Genomic DNA, 19,811 nt, shown 5'->3' on the forward strand with positions numbered 1-19,811 from the left:
CAGATCAGACACCCATCCATACCCCTCAAGACATGCCACCAGAGGTCTGTTTAAACTACTGGCACACAGACCAGACACCCATCCATACCCCTCAAGACAGCCTCCAGTATTTATGCTGCAGTAGTTTATGTGTCGGGGGGCTAGGGTCAGTTTGTTATATCTGGAGTACTTCTCGTGTCCTATTCGGTGTCCTGTGTGAATTTAAGTGTGCTCTCTCTAATTCTCTCTTTCTCTCTTTCTTTCTCTCTCTCTCTCGGAGGACCTGAGCCCTAGGACCATGCCTCAGGATTACCTGACATGATGACTCCTTGCTGTCCCCAGTCCACCTGGCCGTGCTGCTGCTCCAGTTTCAACTGTTCTGCCTTATTATTATTGGACCATGCTGGTCATTTATGAACATTTGAACATCTTGGCCATGTTCTGTTATAATCTCCACCTGGCACAGCCAGAAGAGGACTGGCCACCCCTCATAGCCTGGTTCCTCTCTAGGTTTCTTCCTAGGTTTTGGCCTTTCTAGGGAGTTTTTCCTAGCCACCGTGCTTCTACACCTGCATTGCTTGCTGTTTGGGGTTTTAGGCTGAGTTTTTGTACAGCACTTTGAGATATCAGCTGATGTACGAAGGGCTATATAAATACATTTGAATTGAACATGCCACCAGAGGTCTCTTCACAGTCCCCAAGTCCAGAACAGACTATGGGAGGCGCACAGTACTAAGAGCCGTCACTACATGGAACTCTATTCCACAGTACTAAGAGCCATCACTACATGGAACTCTATTCCACAGTACTAAGAGCCGTCACTACATGGAACTCTATTCCACAGTACTAAGAGCCATCACTACATGGAACTCTATTCCACAGTACTAAGAGCCATCACTACATGGAACTCTATTCCACAGTACTAAGAGCCATCACTACATGGAACTCTATTCCACAGTACTAAGAGCCATCACTACATGGAACTCTATTCCACAGTACTAAGAGCCATTACTACATGGAACTCTAGTCCACAGTACTAAGAGCCATGACTACATGGAACTCTATTCCACAGTACTACATAGAGCCATGACTACATGGAACTCTATTCCACAGTACTACATAGAGCCATGACTACATGGAACTCTATTCTACAGTACTACATAGAGCCATGACTACATGGAACTCTATTCCACAGTACTACATAGAGCCATGACCACATGGAACTCTATTCCACAGTACTACATAGAGCCATGACTACATGGAACTCTATTCCACAGTACTACATAGAGCCATGACTACATGGAGCTCTATTCCACAGTACTACATAGAGCCATGACTACATGGAACTCTATTCCACAGTAGTACATAGAGCCATGACTACATGGAACTCTATTCCACAGTACTACATAGAGACATGACTACATGGAACTCTATTCCACAGTACTACATAGAGCCATGACTACATGGAACTCTATTCCACAGTACTACATAGAGCCATGACTACATGGAACTCTATTCCACAGTACTACATAGAGCCATGACTACATGGAACTCTATTCCACAGTACTACATAGAGCCATGACTACATGGAACTCTATTCCACAGTAGCACATAGAGCCATGACTACATGGAGCTCTATTCCACAGTACTACATAGAGCCATGACTACATGGAACTCTATTCCACAGTAGTACATAGAGCCATGACTACATGGAACTCTATTCCACAGTACTACATAGAGCCATGACTACATGGAACTCTATTCCACATCAAGTAACTGATGCAGCAGGAGAATCAGATTAAAAAACAAATACAAATACACCTTATAGAACATTGTGGACTGTGAAAAGACACACGCGCAGGTACATACACACACACAAAATATACACACTCTACACACACGTACACCTGAATAGTGTGTTGTGGTAGAATAGTGACACTTAATGTATTGTGACCAAAGCACCAACTCTAGGTCCAAAAGCCTCCCGAGCAGCTTTTACCCCCGAGCCATAACACTGCTGATAATGAAACCCGGGAAAATGTACATTGACCCCCCCCCCCCCCCCTATTTTTAATTATCTCTGACCTTTCTTCTTGGGTTGGTCATCCACATGTACGTCAGTGAGTACAGCATCCTCCTCTCTCTGCTTGTCCTTTCTCTCTGTCAGAGTCTGTCTCAGCAGCAGCCAGAAGCTCAACAGACACAGGACCTAGAGACAGACAACAACAACAAAACACAGAATGTGGACATGAAGATAGAGACGATCATACTTCCAATCATTAGCATAAGACATGGACTTTATTGTGCCTCAATTCATAGGCAACTCAGTTAAGAACACATTCTTATTTACTGCCTAGGAATAGTGGTTTAACTGCCTTGTTCAGGGGCGGAACGATAGATGTTTACCTTGTCAGCTCAGGGATTCAATCTAGCAACCTTTCGGTTACAGGTCCAACGCTCTAACCACTAGGATACCTTCCGCCCCTCCCATCTAACCACTAGGATACCTTGCGCCCCTCTCCTCTTAACCACTAGGATATCTTCCGCCCCTCCCCTCTAACCACTAGGATACCTTCCGCCCTCCCCTCTAACCACTAGGACTTTCACATACTCAGCAGTTCCTTAAAAAAAAACAGTTCCCAAAAACAGTGACATAACAGTTCCTTCTTCTAGGTCCCATTGAATTACCTTGGATCCCAGTTCACTGAAGGGCACGTCCTTCTTGAGGAAGAGTCCAGGCACGGGCTCCAGCAGCTCAAAGCTCCAGATGTACTGCAGCACAATGAGCAGGTTCCCGTAGAGCACCATGAAGGGAGAGGTTAGCATGGTGTAACGACGACGGTCCCTCACCATCCACAACATACACGACCACATCAGGAACACAAACGTCAGCCAGCTAACATACGTGATGCTCCACGCCTGGGCACAGAGAGAGAGAGAGAGAGAGAGAGAGAGAGAGACCGAGAGAGAGAGGGATAGAGAGGGAGAGGTAGAGAGTGGGGAGAGAGATATGGGGAGGGAGAGAGAAAGGTAGAGAGAGAGGGAGAGAGAGAGGGAGAGGGAGTAAGAGGTAGGGAGAGAGGGAGAGAGAGAGGGAGAGATGGGAGGGAGAGAGAAAGAGAGGTAGAGAGAGAAAGAGAGGTAGAGCGAGAGAGAGGGAGAGAGAGACAGAGAGAGATAGAGAGGGAGGGAGGGAGGGAGAGAGGGAGAGAGAGAGAGGGGGAGAGCAAATGCCACAAAACCTCAGAGTCTACAATTCCTCAGAAAAATGTAGGTAGGGTCAAGTATGATCACAATCACAAAAACAGTTTATAGGAAGTTAAAGTTGATTTACTGTTTAACAGATAATTGATTTTGAAAAAATGAGGCGAGCGAATAAAAATATAATATATGAACAAATGTAATTAATTTAATTGTAAACTACCTTAGTACATCACCTAGCGACCTTAACAAGAGGTTTTAGTGTTTTAATTATTTGTAAAATCCTAGTGAACTTACCAAGAGGTTTTAGTGTTTTAATGATTTTGGAATGACAGTCACAGGGACCAGTCCTGGTCAGGGTACCCCTCCTAAGGCTCCCGAGTGGTGCAGCGGTCTAAGGCACCGCATATCAGTACAAGAGACATCACTACAGTCCCTGGTTCAAATGCAGTCTGTATTGCATCATGCCGTGATAGGGAGTACGATAGGGCGATGCTGTCCGGGTTTGGCCGGGGTTAGCAGTCATTGTAAATAAAAATGTGTTCTTACCTGACTTGCCGTGTTAAATGAATGCTAAATAAATTTTTCTTTAATTAAATGAACTACGCTGGTGTCAGAAGTGGTATAGCACCATTGAAATCGCGGCTGAGTTTTAGGCAGAGGTATCTCGAGATGAAAACTTCTTAAGGCTAGGAGGCACTATTCAGACGTTTGGATGACTGAGGGGCCCAAAGTAAACTGCCTGCTACTCAGGCCCAGAAGCTAGGATATACATATAATTAGTAGATTTGGATAGAACACACTAGAATGATAGAATGATGTCTGTGAGTATAACAGAACGTATTTGGCAGGAGAAACCCCGAGGACAAATCATCCAGGACTTTTTTTTTTGTTGAGGTCACTCTCTATTCAATGAGGTTTCTATGGGGATCTAGATTTCTAAGGCACTTGCTTTCAGTTCCTATCACTTCCACTGGATGTCAACAGTCTTTAGAAATTGGTTGATGTTTTTCCTTTGAGAAATGAAGAAGTAGCCCTGTTCAGAACGAGGGTCGAGTGAAGTGTTTGTTAGAGAAGTGTGACGTTGTTTTAATCCGGTATTGAACCCAGTTTATCCCGTCTTAAATTGTATTGATTATTTACGTTAAAAAATACCTAAAGTTGTATTAGGAAAGTTGTTTGAAATGTCTGGATCAAGTTTACAGGTAACTTATTAGATCCTTTGTAGTCATGTTGGAACCAGTGTATTTCTGAATCAAACGCGCCAAATAAATGGACATTTTGGGGATATAACGATGGAATTTATCGAACAAAAGGACCATTTGTGATGTTTAATTGGAAGAAGATCTTCAATATATATATATATAAGAATTATATCGTTATTTCTGACTTTTGTGTTGCGCGGGTTGAATTATGATTTTCATGAGTATGTTTACTGAGGTGCTGTTTGCTTTCGCTGTAAAGCCTTTTTGAAATCTGACACTGCGGCTGATTTAACAAGAAGTTCATCTTTAAACCCTTGTATAACACTTGTATGATTTATGAATTATTATTATGAGTATTTCTGTTTTTGAATTTGGTGCGTTGCTATTTCACTGGGTGTTGTCAAATCAATCCCGTGCGCGAAGGGATCACTAAGAAGTTAAGATTCATAGATTAAGATCATTTTATTGGTCAACACAACGTCCAACCGAAATTTGACTCCGAAAAGACACACATACATAATATTGTATAATTTATATGCTAGCTGAAATATATAACAGTCTACTGAGGTAATCAGACCTGTTCTTACTCTCACGAGCTGCTTTTCAGCTTCTAGTCAACTTGCATTTACATTTAACACATCTTCTTTTTTAGACAGCTGAAGCAAGCACAACACATTTTCTTGAGGAAATGTATCTTTCCTTAGTTTAGTGATATTTATCTACCTTAGAAAGTGTTGTCTTTAGGCTGACTAGCATCTACTGAGTTAAAATATCCCATACATTGGATCCCAAATTAAATTGAAATATCTACAAAACAGGTTTTTGCAGTCACATAATCCAAAAAGGAAGGCTACAGCTATTCTTTTTTTCCCCAAAATTTGAGTTTGTGATTCACAAATAACTTTTTTTCAATTCAATTGATTCGATTAAACCGTAATTGAACTCAATTCCAACTTCTACAATGAGAAAGTGAATAGTTTGTTTCGTACATAAATAATAATTCATGATTCATATGAATTAAATTAATCGTAAAAAAAAAATATTGGGGGAAGAAGTGTAAAGCTTGGCATTTGTTTAACAGTAAATCAACATTGTGAGGCCTTGTCAGATGACATACAGTATGCTTTCTTTAGCCTTGACGTGAGCACAGTCACCAGATGGTCCTAAGTCACCCGAGGGACCACAGTCACCACAGTCACCCGTGGGACCACAGTCACCACAGTCACCCGTGGGACCATAGTCACCCAAGGGACCATAGTCACCCAAGGGACCATAGTCACCCGAGGGACCACAGTCACCAAAGGGATCACAGTCACCACAGTTACCAGAGGGACCACAGTCACCACAGAGACCACAGTCACCACAGAGACCACAGGGACCACAGTCACCACAGAGACCACAGTCACCACAGAGACCACAGGGACCACAGTCACCACAGGGACCACAGTCACCACAGAGACCACAGTCACCACAGAGACCACAGTCACCCAAGAGACCACAGTCACCACAGAGACCACAGTCACCACAGAGACCACAGTCACCACAGAGACCACAGTCACCCGAGGGACCCGAGGGACCACAGTCACCCGAGGGACCACAGTCACCAGAGGGACGAGAGGGACCACAGTCACCACAGTCACCACAGTCACCACAGTCACCAGAGGGACCAGAGGGACCACAGTCACCACAGTCACCAGAGGGACCACAGTCACCACAGTCACCAGAGGGACCACAGGGACCACAGTCACCACAGTCACCACAGTCACCACAGTCACCAGAGGGACCACAGTCACCAGAGGGACCACAGTCACCACAGTCACCACAGTCACCAGAGGGACCAGAGGGACCACAGTCACCACAGGGACCACAGTCACCAGAGGGACCAGAGGGACCACAGTCAACATAGTCACTACAGTCACCAGAGGGACCACAGTCACCACAGTCACCAGAGGGACCACAGTCACCACAGTCACCAGAGGGACCACAGTCACCACAGTCACCAGAGGGACCACAGTCACCAGAGGGACCAGAGGGACCACAGTCACCACAGTCACCACAGGGACCACAGTCACCACAGTCACCAGAGGGACCACAGTCACCACAAGGACCACAGTCACCAGAGGGACCACAGTCACCACAGTCACCAGAGGGACCACAGTCACCACAAGGACCACAGTCACCCAAGAGACCACAGGGACCAGTCACTGTGTTTACTCACCATCATGGCTATGAGAGCACAGATATAGCTTTGCTTCATAATGAACCTGAACACTGTTACTACAGCATTCACTCTGCCCTCCTTCTCCTCCTCCTCCTCGTCCTCATCGCCCTGTTCCTTCTTCTCCTCCTCCTCCTCCATCCCAGCAGTCTCTCCACCCACGGTTGGATTGACGTCATACACACTTCCATTCTTCTTCTCTGTTTTAGATATAAAGATAGAGGGACCACGTTGTTTAGTAGAGAAATATGAATGGGGTCTTTTTGTAGTCACAGGACATCTACAGTACATACAGACGGGATAGACAGAAATATTAATGGCGTCTTTTTGTAGTCACAGGACATCTACAGTACATACAGACGGGATAGACAGAAATATTAATGGCGTCTTTTTGTAGTCACAGGACATCTACAGTACATACAGACGGTATAGACAGAAATATTAATGGCGTCTTTTTGTAGTCACAGGACATCTACAGTACATACAGACGGTATAGACAGAAATATTAATGGCGTCTTTTTGTAGTCACAGGACATCTCCAGTACATACAGACGGTATAGACAGAAATATTAATGGCGTCTTTTTGTAGTCACAGGACATCTCCAGTACATACAGACGGGATAGACAGAAATATTAATGGCGTCTTTTTGTAGTCACAGGACATCTACAGTACATACAGACGGTATAGACAGAAATATTAATGGCGTCTTTTTGTAGTCACAGGACATCTCCAGTACATACAGACGGTATAGACAGAAATATTAATGGCGTCTTTTTGTAGTCACAGGACATCTACAGTACATACCGACGGTATAGACAGAAATATTAATGGCGTCTTTTTGTAGTCACAGGACATCTACAGTACATACAGACGGGATAGACAGAAATATTAATGGGGTCTTTTTGTAGTCACAGGACATCTCCAGTACATACAGACGGTATAGACAGAAATATTAATGGCGTCTTTTTGTAGTCACAGGACATCTACAGTACATACAGACGGTATAGACAGAAATATTAATGGCGTCTTTTTGTAGTCACAGGACATCTCCAGTACATACAGACGGTATAGACAGAAATATTAATGGCGTCTTTTTGTAGTCACAGGACATCTACAGTACATACAGACGGTATAGACAGAAATATTAATGGCGTCTTTTTGTAGTCACAGGACATCTACAGTACATACAGACGGTATAGACAGAAATATTAATGGCGTCTTTTTGTAGTCACAGGACATCTACAGTACATACAGACGGGATAGACAGAAATATTAATGGCGTCTTTTTGTAGTCACAGGACATCTACAGTACATACAGACGGTATAGACAGAAATATTAATGGCGTCTTTTTGTAGTCACAGGACATCTCCAGTACATACAGACGGTATAGACAGAAATATTAATGGCGTCTTTTTGTAGTCACAGGACATCTCCAGTACATACAGACGGTATAGACAGAAATATTAATGGCGTCTTTTTGTAGTCACAGGACATCTACAGTACATACAGACGGTATAGACAGAAATATTAATGGCGTCTTTTTGTAGTCACAGGACATCTCCAGTACATACAGACGGTATAGACAGAAATATGAATGGCGTCTTTTTGTAGTCACAGGACATCTCCAGTACATACAGACGGTATAGACAGAAATATTAATGGCGTCTTTTTGTAGTCACAGGACATCTCCAGTACATACAGACGGTATAGACAGAAATATTAATGGCGTCTTTTTGTAGTCACAGGACATCTACAGTACATACAGACGGTATAGACAGAAATATTAATGGCGTCTTTTTGTAGTCACAGGACATCTACAGTACATACAGACGGGATAGACAGAAATATTAATGGCGTCTTTTTGTAGTCACAGGACATCTACAGTACATACAGACGGTATAGACAGAAATATTAATGGCGTCTTTTTGTAGTCACAGGACATCTCCAGTACATACAGACGGTATAGACAGAAATATGAATGGCGTCTTTTTGTAGTCACAGGACATCTCCAGTACATACAGACGGGATAGACAGAAATATTAATGGCGTCTTTTTGTAGTCACAGGACATCTCCAGTACATACAGACGGTATAGACAGAAATATTAATGGCGTCTTTTTGTAGTCACAGGACATCTACAGTACATACAGACGGGATAGACAGAAATATTAATGGCGTCTTTTTGTAGTCACAGGACATCTACAGTACATACAGACGGTATAGACAGAAATATTAATGGCGTCTTTTTGTAGTCACAGGACATCTCCAGTACATACAGACGGTATAGACAGAAATATTAATGGCGTCTTTTTGTAGTCACAGGACATCTACAGTACATACAGACGGTATAGACAGAAATATTAATGGCGTCTTTTTGTAGTCACAGGACATCTACAGTACATACAGACGGGATAGACAGAAATATTAATGGCGTCTTTTTGTAGTCACAGGACATCTACAGTACATACAGACGGGATAGACAGAAATATTAATGGCGTCTTTTTGTAGTCACAGGACATCTACAGTACATACAGACGGGATAGACAGAAATATTAATGGCGTCTTTTTGTAGTCACAGGACATCTACAGTACATACAGACGGGATAGACAGAAATATTAATGGCGTCTTTTTGTAGTCACAGGACATCTACAGTACATACAGACGGGATAGACAGAAATATTAATGGGGTCTTTTTGTAGTCACAGGACATCTACAGTACATACAGACGGGATAGACAGAAATATTAATGGCGTCTTTTTGTAGTCACAGGACATCTACAGTACATACAGACGGTATAGACAGAAATATTAATGGCGTCTTTTTGTAGTCACAGGACATCTACAGTACATACAGACGGTATAGACAGAAATATTAATGGCGTCTTTTTGTAGTCACAGGACATCTACAGTACATACAGACGGTATAGACAGAAATATTAATGGCGTCTTTTTTGTAGTCACAGGACATCTACAGTACATACAGACGGTATAGACAGAAATATTAATGGCGTCTTTTTGTAGTCACAGGACATCTACAGTACATACAGACAGGATAGACAGAAATATTAATTGCGTCTTTTTGTAGTCACAGGACATCTACAGTACATACAGACGGTATAGACAGAAATATTAATGGCGTCTTTTTGTAGTCACAGGACATCTACAGTACATACAGACGGTATAGACAGAAATATTAATGGCGTCTTTTTGTAGTCACAGGACATCTACAGTACATACAGACGGTATAGACAGAAATATTAATGGCGTCTTTTTGTAGTCACAGGACATCTACAGTACATACAGACGGTATAGACAGAAATATTAATGGCGTCTTTTTGTAGTCACAGGACATCTACAGTACATACAGACGGGATAGACAGAAATATTAATGGCGTCTTTTTGTAGTCACAGGACATCTACAGTACATACAGACGGGATAGACAGAAATATTAATGGCGTCTTTTTGTAGTCACAGGACATCTACAGTACATACAGACGGGATAGACAGAAATATTAATGGCGTCTTTTTGTAGTCACAGGACATCTACAGTACATACAGACGGGATAGACAGAAATATTAATGGCGTCTTTTTGTAGTCACAGGACATCTACAGTACATACAGACGGGATAGACAGAAATATTAATGGGGTCTTTTTGTAGTCACAGGACATCTACAGTACATACAGACGGGATAGACAGAAATATTAATGGCGTCTTTTTGTAGTCACAGGACATCTACAGTACATACAGACGGTATAGACAGAAATATTAATGGCGTCTTTTTGTAGTCACAGGACATCTACAGTACATACAGACGGTATAGACAGAAATATTAATGGCGTCTTTTTGTAGTCACAGGACATCTACAGTACATACAGACGGTATAGACAGAAATATTAATGGCGTCTTTTTGTAGTCACAGGACATCTACAGTACATACAGACGGTATAGACAGAAATATTAATGGCGTCTTTTTGTAGTCACAGGACATCTACAGTACATACAGACGGGATAGACAGAAATATTAATTGCGTCTTTTTGTAGTCACAGGACATCTACAGTACATACAGACGGTATAGACAGAAATATTAATGGCGTCTTTTTGTAGTCACAGGACATCTACAGTACATACAGACGGTATAGACAGAAATATTAATGGCGTCTTTTTGTAGTCACAGGACATCTACAGTACATACAGACGGTATAGACAGAAATATTAATGGCGTCTTTTTGTAGTCACAGGACATCTACAGTACATACAGACGGTATAGACAGAAATATTAATGGCGTCTTTTTGTAGTCACAGGACATCTACAGTACATACAGACGGTATAGACAGAAATATTAATGGCGTCTTTTTGTAGTCACAGGACATCTCCAGTACATACAGACGGTATAGACAGAAATATTAATGGCGTCTTTTTGTAGTCACAGGACATCTACAGTACATACAGACGGTATAGACAGAAATATTAATGGGGTCTTTTTGTAGTCACAGGACATCTACAGTACATACAGACGGTATAGACAGAAATATTAATGGGGTCTTTTTGTAGTCACAGGACATCTACAGTACATACAGACGGGATAGACAGAAATATTAATGGGGTCTTTTTGTAGTCACAGGACATCTACAGTACATACAGACGGTATAGACAGAAATATTAATGGCGTCTTTTTGTAGTCACAGGACATCTACAGTACATGCAGACGGTATAGACAGAAATATTAATGGCGTCTTTTTGTAGTCACAGGACATCTCCAGTACATACAGACGGGATAGACAGAAATATTAATGGCGTCTTTTTGTAGTCACAGGACATCTCCAGTACATACAGACGGGATAGACAGAAATATGATGCAATTTGTTCCGTGAAATCATCTTCATGAAGCTAATGTCACTTTTTGTGAATTCTGAAGCATTTATGATATCAAAATAAGCACATAAAGGCTTCATAATTCATGAATTAGAGAGGTAGACAGACTGTAGAATCAAAACGTATAATAACTCCTAAGCCTGTGTTAACCTCAGACCTTATTTATCCCAAAAATACTCATTAATTTCCCATTTCATTTCCCCATTCATTTCCCCATTCATTTCCCATTTCATTTCCCCATTCATTTCCCCATTCATTTCCGCATTCGTTTCCCCATTCATTTCCCCATTCATTTCCCCATTCGATTCCCCATTCGTTTCCCCATTCGTTTCCCCATTCGTTTCCCCATTCATTTCCCCATTCATTTCCCCATTCATTTCCCCATTCGTTTCCCCATTCGTTTCCGCATTCGTTTCCCCATTCATTTCCCCATTCATTTCCCCATTCGTTTCCCCATTCGTTTCCGCATTCGTTTCCCCATTCATTTCCCCATTCATTTCCCCATTCGTTTCCCCATTCATTTCCCCATTCATTTCCCATTTAATTTCCCAATTCATTTCCCCCATAGAAATGGGCTGAACAAGAAGTTTCAGCTCCGGTTTTTAGGACTACAAACTGGAGAGCTATATAGGGATGCTTCCCAAACGTCTCTATTCCCTATATAGTGCACTACTTCTGACCAGGGCCCTATGGAGTGTCATAAGGATATAGTGCACTACTTCTGACCAGGGCCCTATGGAGTGTCATAAGGATATAGTGCACTACTTCTGACCAGGGCCCTATGGAGTGTCATAAGGAATAAGGATATAGTGCACTACTTCTGACCAGGGCCCTATGGAGTGTCATAGGAAATAAGGATATAGTGCACTACTTCTGACCAGGGCCCTATGGAGTGTCATAAGGAATAAGGATATAGTGCACTACTTCTGACCAGGGCCCTATGGAGTGTCATAAGGAATAAGGATATAGTGCACTACTTCTGACCAGGGCCCTATGGAGTGTCATAAGGAATAAGAATATAGTGCACTACTTCTGACCAGGGCCCTATGGAGTGTCATAAGGAATAAGGATATAGTGCACTACTTCTGACCAGGGCCCTATGGAGTGTCATAAGGAATAAGGATATAGTGCACTACTTCTGACCAGGGCCCTATGGAGTGTCATAAGGAATAAGGATGTAGTGCACTACTTCAGACCAGGGCCCTATGGAGTGTCATAAGGAATAAGGATATAGTGCACTACTTCTGACCAGGGCCCTATGGAGTGTCATAAGGAATAAGGATATAGTGCACTACTTCTGACCAGGGCCCTATGGAGTGTCATAAGGAATAAGGGTATAGTGCACTACTTCTGACCAGGGCCCTATGGAGTGTCATAAGGAATAAGGATATAGTGCACTACTTCTGACCAGGGCCCTATGGAGTGTCATAAGGAATAAGGATATAGTGCACTACTTCTGACCAGGGCCCTATGGAGTGTCATAAGGAATAAGGATATAGTGCACTACTTCTGACCAGGGCCCTATGGAGTGTCATAAGGAATAAGGATATAGTGCACTACTTCAGACCAGGGCCCTATGGAGTGTCATAAGGAATAAGGATATAGTGCACTACTTCTGACCAGGGCCCTATGGAGTGTCATAAGGAATAAGGATATAGTGCACTACTTCTGACCAGGGCCCTATGGAGTGTCATAAGGATGTAGTGCACTACTTTTAACCAGGGACCTATGGAGTGTCATAAGGATATAGTGCACTACTTTTAACCAGGGCCCTATGGAGTGTCATAAGGATGTAGTGCACTACTTTTAACCAGGGCCCTATTGAGTGTCATAAGGATATAGTGCACTACTTTTAACCAGGGCCCTATGGAGTGTCATAAGGATGTAGTGCACTACTTTTAATCAGGGCCCTATTGAGTGTCATAAGGATATAGTGCACTACTTTTAACCAGGGCCCAGTTCACTAAATTTCCTCCTCACAGAAATTGCGAGCAGAAACTTTCGCCCCAGTGTGTGTACAGTACAGTAAAACTCACCTGTAATGTCATTGGTTTGGTCCATTTTATACTGTGGGGTGGAGTACAGGTCCAGACCGACCGGTCTATTCTCCACCGAGTTTAGGGTGGAGATGTCACAAGACGTCCCGTTGGACTTTGCAGCCAACCCCTGTGGGAGAACACAACAACCATATGGACTAGGGTTACGGCCCAGAGGTTATCCTAGTCAGGTCATGAGACCATTTGTTTCCAAGTGCAGAATTGTAAGTTACAGTGCAGAATAGTAAGTTACAGTGCAGAATAGTAAGTAACAGTGCAGAACATGTAGCAGTTGCGTCAAAAAGATAAGATATGCACATTTGTGATACACTACAGTCTAGTACGGTACCTACCTCAGATGTACTGTAGCCATCCTGGGTAGAAAGCAGCTACAATAAGGAAAAAGAAAAAAGGCAAGGAGAGGTAGAGAGAGGTAGAGAGAGGTAGAGAGAGAGGCAGAGAGAGGTAGAGAGAGAGGCAGAGAGAGGTAGAGAGAGAGGCAGAGAGAGGTAGAGAGAGGTAGAGAGAGAGGCAGAGAGAGGTAGAGAGAGGTAGAGAGAGAGGCAGAGAGAGGTAGAGAGAGAGGCAGAGAGAGGTAGAGAGAGAGGCAGAGAGAGGTAGAGAGAGGTAGAGAGAGAGGCAGAGAGAGGTAGAGAGAGGTAGAGAGAGGCGGAGAGAGGCAGAGAGAGGCAGAGAGAGGTAGAGAGAGAGGCAGAGAGAGGTAGAGAGAGGCAGAGAGAGAGAGAGAGGCAGAGAGAGGTAGAGAGAGAGGCAGAGATAGGTAGAGAGAGGTAGAGAGAGGTAGAGAGAGAGGCAGAGAGAGGTAGAGAGAGGTAGAGAGAGCGAGAGAGGTGGAGAGAGGCAGAGAGAGGTAGAGAGAGGTAGAGAGAGAGGCAGAGAGAGGTAGAGAGAGGTAGAGAGAGGTGGAGAGAGGCAGAGAGAGGTAGAGAGAGGTAGAGAGAGGTAGAGAGAGAGGCAGAGAGAGGTAGAGAGAGAGGCAGAGATAGGTAGAGAGAGAGGCAGAGAGAGGTAGAGAGAGAGGCAGAGAGAGGTAGAGAGAGGTAGAGAGAGGTGGAGAGAGGCAGAGAGAGGTAGAGAGAGATAGAGAGAGGTAGAGAGAGGCAGAGAGAGGTAGAGAGAAGCAGGGAGAGGTAGAGAGAGGTAGAGAGGCAGTGAGAGGCAGACAGAGGTAGACAGAGGTAGAGAGAGGTAGAGAGAGGTAGAGAGAGGCAGAGAGAGAAAGAAAATAGGTAGAGGTAGAGAGAGGTAGAGAGGTAGAGAGAGGCAAAGAGAGGTAGAGAGAGAGAGGCAGAGAGAGGTAGACAGAGGTAGAGAGAGGTAGAGAGAGGCAGAGAGAGGCAGAGAGAGGCAGAGAGAGGTAGAAATAGGTTGAGAGAGGTAGAGAAAGGTAGAGAGAGGTAGAGAGGTAGAGAGAGGCAAAGAGAGGTAGAGAGGTAGAGAGAGGCAGAGAGAGGTAGAAATAGGTTGAGAGAGGTAGAGAAAGGTAGAGAGAGGTAGAGAGAGGTAGAGAGGCAAAGAGAGGTAGAGAGAGGCAGAGAGAGGTAGAGAGGCAAAGAGAGGTAGAGAGAGGTAGAGAGAGGCAGAGAGAGGTAGAAATAGGTAGATAGAGGTAGAGAGAGGCAGAGAGAGGTAGAGAGAGGCAGAGAGAGAGGTAGAGACAGGTAGAGAGAGGTAGAGAGAGATAGAGAGAGGTAGAGAGGTAGAGAGAGGTAGAGAGAGGCAGAGAGAGGTAGAGAGAGGCAGAGAGAGAGGTAGAGACAGGTAGAGAGAGGCAGAGAGAGGCAGAGAGAGGCAGAGAGAGAGGTAGAGACAGGTAGAGAGAGGTAGAGAGAGGCAGAGAGAGGTAGAAATAGGTAGAGAGAGGTAGAGAGAGGCAGAGAGAGGTAGAAAGAGGTAGAGAGAGGTAGAGAGAGGTAGAGAGAGGTAGAGAGAGGCAGAGAGAGAGGTAGAGACAGGTAGAGAGAGGTAGAGAGAGATAGAGAGAGGTGTAGAGGTAGAGAGAGGTAGAGAGAGGCAGAGAGAGGTAGAGAGAGGCAGAGAGAGAGGTAGAGACAGGTAGAGAGAGATAGAGAGAGGTAAAGAGAGGGAAAGTGCATGGCCCTCCAGCTATGTGGTCAAGGGAATGACATTGCTGATCTAAGGATTCCTGTTTTATCTTTCAACCAATAATCAATCGTTTATAACGCATCAAAAATACCCCGAGGTGAATTTACCCCCGAAGTGAGTTAAGGTCATGGGAGTGTTATACGTTATGTAATCTGGGTCATTTATTGCTTCACAATCTACCCGATAATCAATCGTTTATAATGCATTAATAAAGTATTCCTTCTGAAATAAAGCAAGGTCAGAACTTTTATAATGGTTCATCCTAAGTTTCTCTCCTCTGTCCATTGGTGAGCCTTCCACCACAGCTTGGCCTTTTATGATGTAATTGTTGAACGTTCTTCCCGATGATCAATATTTTCTAACATTCATTAACACCACAGGTGAGATAAAGAGAAGAACCCGAGCGTTATACGAGTCAGGATCTCCTACGTTTCTTTCCTCTGTGCGTTGGTGAGCTTTCCACCACAGCTGTCTCCTCTTGTCCGCAGAGTTCCTGGTGCCGTTCCCAACCACCTCCTCCTCTTCCTCTCCGTCCTCTCCCTCCTCTTCTTCATCCTCCTGTTGAAAATAAAGGAATTCAAACAACTGTAGAGAAATCTCAGATGTATTACCTAATATCTAGTGAACAATCTCCAACACGGTCCGATTGACAAGTGGAAATCTAACATCTACAGTCTGTTTGATGTGACTACCTTCACCATGTTCTACCAGAAGTACAGTACAGAACCTACAGGACAGAACCTACAGGACAGAACCTACAGGACAGAACCTACAGGACAGAACCTCTATAGGTTCCTGGAGCCAGAGGAGTATGAGAGATACCAGGGTGTTACCTACCTCTATAGGTTCCTGGAGCCAGAGGAGTATGAGAGTGGCCAGGGTGTTACCTACCTCTATAGGTTCCTGGAGCCAGAGGAGTATGAGAGATACCAGGGTGTTACCTACCTCTATAGGTTCCTGGAGCCAGAGGCGTATGAGAGTGGCCAGGGTGTTACCTACCTCTATAGGTTCCTGGAGCCAGAGGAGTATGAGAGTGGCCAGGGTGTTACCTACCTCTATAGGTTCCTTGAGCCAGAGGAGTATGAGAGTGGCCAGGGTGTTACCTACCTCTATAGGTTCCTTGAGCCAGAGGAGTATGAGGGTGGCCAGGGTGTTACCTACCTCTATAGGTTCCTTGAGCCAGAGGAGTATGAGGGTGGCCAGGGTGTTACCTACCTCTATAGGTTCCTTGAGCCAGAGGAGTATGAGGGTGGCCAGGGTGTTACCTACCTCTATAGGTTCCTGGAGCCAGAGGAGTATGAGAGATACCAGGGTGTTACCTACCTCTATAGGTTCCTGGAGCCAGAGGAGTATGAGAGATACCAGGGTGTTACCTACCTCTATAGGTTCCTGGAGCCAGAGGCGTATGAGAGTGGCCAGGGTGTAGTACAGCAGCAGCAGCATAATGGGGTTAACAAAGTGGTACCAGGCCAGATCAGGGTTAACTATCATCCTCCACGTGGAGGAGCAGTCAGTCTGGATGATGGATGAGATGCCGAACAGACTGGAGAAAAGAGAGAGAGAGAGAGAGAGAGAGAGATGGAAAGAGAGAGAGAGATGGAGAGAGAGAGAGATGGAAAGCGAGAGAGAGAGATGGACGGACAGAGAGAGAGAGAGAGAGAGAGAGAGAGAGAGAGAGAGATAGAGAGATGGAAAGAGAGAGAGAGAGATGGAGAGAGAGAGATGGAGAGAGAGAGAGAGAGAGAGAGAGGAAAGAGGAGAGAGGAAAGAGGAGAGAGGAAAGAGGAGAGAGAGAGGGAGAGAGAAAGAGGACAGAGGAGAGAGAGAGAGAGAGGAAGAGGAAGACAGAGAGAGAGAGAGAGAGGAAGACAGAGACAATATTGAACCAGGACTCTATTGACAAATAGATGTAATCTCATTGAGAATTATAGCACCTAGATAAAAGGTTAGATACAGTCGTACAATATACTGACTGCATGTATACAGGTTCTGAACAGTTTTTAAGTCAAAATAAATGTATAAACACAAGCGGTTTACGGCAGGCCTATGTTGACTGCACACGGCAGTATATTTAAACGTAAGGACTTTAAATGTAAATATTGTTAAGAATACATCAGGATCAGAGCAAACAGATGTTTTGTTTATATCTTATAAGGTCAAATGTATATTATTTAAAGTAGATCTATTTTGTTGTCCAGACTTTTTCCCAATAAGGAGTTAAATTGGTCTGAATTGATCTGCCGGTGCATCGACCAATAACCAGCAGTATATTATTATATTATATTATTAAATATTATTATTACTGATAAGAGACCTTGAGTTCCCCGAGACACAATATTGATCTCAGTCCTTACAGTCAAAGCCAGGAGGAGAAAGGTGCCGACTAGGATTTTACACCAGGGACCATGAACCCTGTGACTGTCTCGAGGAAAACTCTTCAAAGTGGAATGTCACATTTAGGATTTAACACCGGGGACCATTGAACCCTGTGACTGTCTCGAGGAAAACTCTTCAAAGTGGAATGTCACATTTAAGATTTAACACAAAATAAAAAATTGTAGGTTGTTACATGGAAGACAAAGTGGTTGAACTATAAAACAGGAATCCTTAGATCAGCAACAGTAGCTGGAGGACCATGCACTCTCCTTGACTTCCTACAAAGTCTACGTAAATTCAAAGAGCGCATAAATGACACCACCGGTGTCAACGTAAATAAACCCTTGAACTGAAACCCCTACAGCCTATAAAAGAACCGTGTCATTTTGACTCTTCTAGACAGTCACAAATCTGATAGGCCTAAGCACAACTCACTAGATAGGCATCTCTATCCCACAGACATGAAGCCTGTTAAACAAGTCAGAGAGGTATGAGGGAAAATTCTATCTCCTTCTTTCCGCCGAAACTATTTTCTTATCCAGTCTCAATCCCACTGAAACCCCAAATCCTGACTCCCGTCTCGCATGGAACATTCCTGACTATTCTGTAATCCATAGGTTGTCAACGTCATGACAGAATACCTCTACAACATATATACAATATGAGAGCTCCTCTCCTCTGTCTAGTACTGCCAATATGAGAGCTCCTCTCCTCTGTCTAGTACTGTCAATATGAGAGCTTCTCTACTCTGTCTAGTACTGCCAATATGAGAGCTCCTCTGCTCTGTCTAGTACTGCTGTTAATATGAGAGCTTCTCTCCTCTGTCTAGTACTGCTGTTAATATGAGAGCTTCTCTCCTCTGTCTAGTACTGCTGTTAATATGAGAGCTTCTCTCCTCTGTCTAGTACTGCTGTTAATATGAGAGCTTCTCTGCTCTGTCTAGTACTGCCCATATGAGAGCTTCTCTACTCTGTCTAGTACTGCCAATATGAGAGCTCCTCTAATCTGTCTAGTACTGCCAATATGAGAGCTTCTCTACTCTGTCTAGTACTGCTGTTAATATGAGAGCTCCTCTCCTCTGTCTAGTACTGCTGTTAATATGAGAGCTCCTCTCCTCTGTCTAGTACTGCTGTACTGCTCTGTCTAGTACTGCCCATATGAGAGCTTCTCTACTCTGTCTCTGTCTAGTACTGCCCTGTTAATATGAGAGCTCCTCTGCTCTGTCTAGTACTGCCAATATGAGAGCTCCTCTCTCTGTCTAGTACTCTGTCTAGTACTGCTGTTAATATGAGAGCTTCTCTGCTCTGTCTAGTACTGCTGTTAATATGAGAGCTCCTCTGCTCTGTCTAGTACTGCTGTTAATATGAGAGCTCCTCTCCTCTGTCTAGTACTGCTGTTAATATGAGAGCTCCTCTCCTCTGTCTAGTACTGCTGCTCCTCTCCTCTGTCTAGTACTGCTGTTAATATGAGAGCTCCTCTCCTCTGTCTAGTACTGCTGTTAATATGAGAGCTTCTCTAGTACTGCCAATATGAGAGCTCCTCTCCTCTGAGAGCTTCTCTCTGTCTAGTACTGCCAATATGAGAGCTCCTCTGTCTAGTACTGCCAATATGAGAGCTCTGTCTAGTACTGCCAATATGAGAGCTCCTCTGCTCTGTCTAGTACTGCTGTTAATATGAGAGCTTTCTCTCTGTCTAGTACTGCTGTTAATATGAGAGCTTCTCTCCTCTGTCTAGTACTGCTGTTAATATGAGAGCTTCTCTCCTCTGTCTAGTACTGCTGTTAATATGAG

At 43.6% G+C, this 19,811-nt stretch overlaps 1 protein-coding gene across 1 annotated transcript in view; it reads right to left on the reverse strand.

Annotated features, from left to right (window-relative positions):
* Positions 1 to 19,811, reverse strand: part of LOC115115063 (piezo-type mechanosensitive ion channel component 2-like) — a 321,930-nt gene that overhangs the window by 190,309 nt on the left and 111,810 nt on the right. The window contains exons 9-15 of the mRNA XM_065013810.1: positions 17,023 to 17,188; positions 16,075 to 16,203; positions 13,872 to 13,907; positions 13,519 to 13,648; positions 6,604 to 6,803; positions 2,668 to 2,898; positions 2,065 to 2,188 (exon numbers count right to left, since the gene is read on the reverse strand). Coding sequence (XP_064869882.1) covers positions 2,065 to 2,188; positions 2,668 to 2,898; positions 6,604 to 6,803; positions 13,519 to 13,648; positions 13,872 to 13,907; positions 16,075 to 16,203; positions 17,023 to 17,188 — 1,016 coding nt within the window. The remainder of the gene's footprint in view (positions 1 to 2,064; positions 2,189 to 2,667; positions 2,899 to 6,603; positions 6,804 to 13,518; positions 13,649 to 13,871; positions 13,908 to 16,074; positions 16,204 to 17,022; positions 17,189 to 19,811) is intronic.

Source organism: Oncorhynchus nerka, linkage group LG9b (assembly GCF_034236695.1).
Source record: "Oncorhynchus nerka isolate Pitt River linkage group LG9b, Oner_Uvic_2.0, whole genome shotgun sequence".
Lineage (NCBI taxonomy): Eukaryota > Metazoa > Chordata > Actinopteri > Salmoniformes > Salmonidae > Oncorhynchus > Oncorhynchus nerka.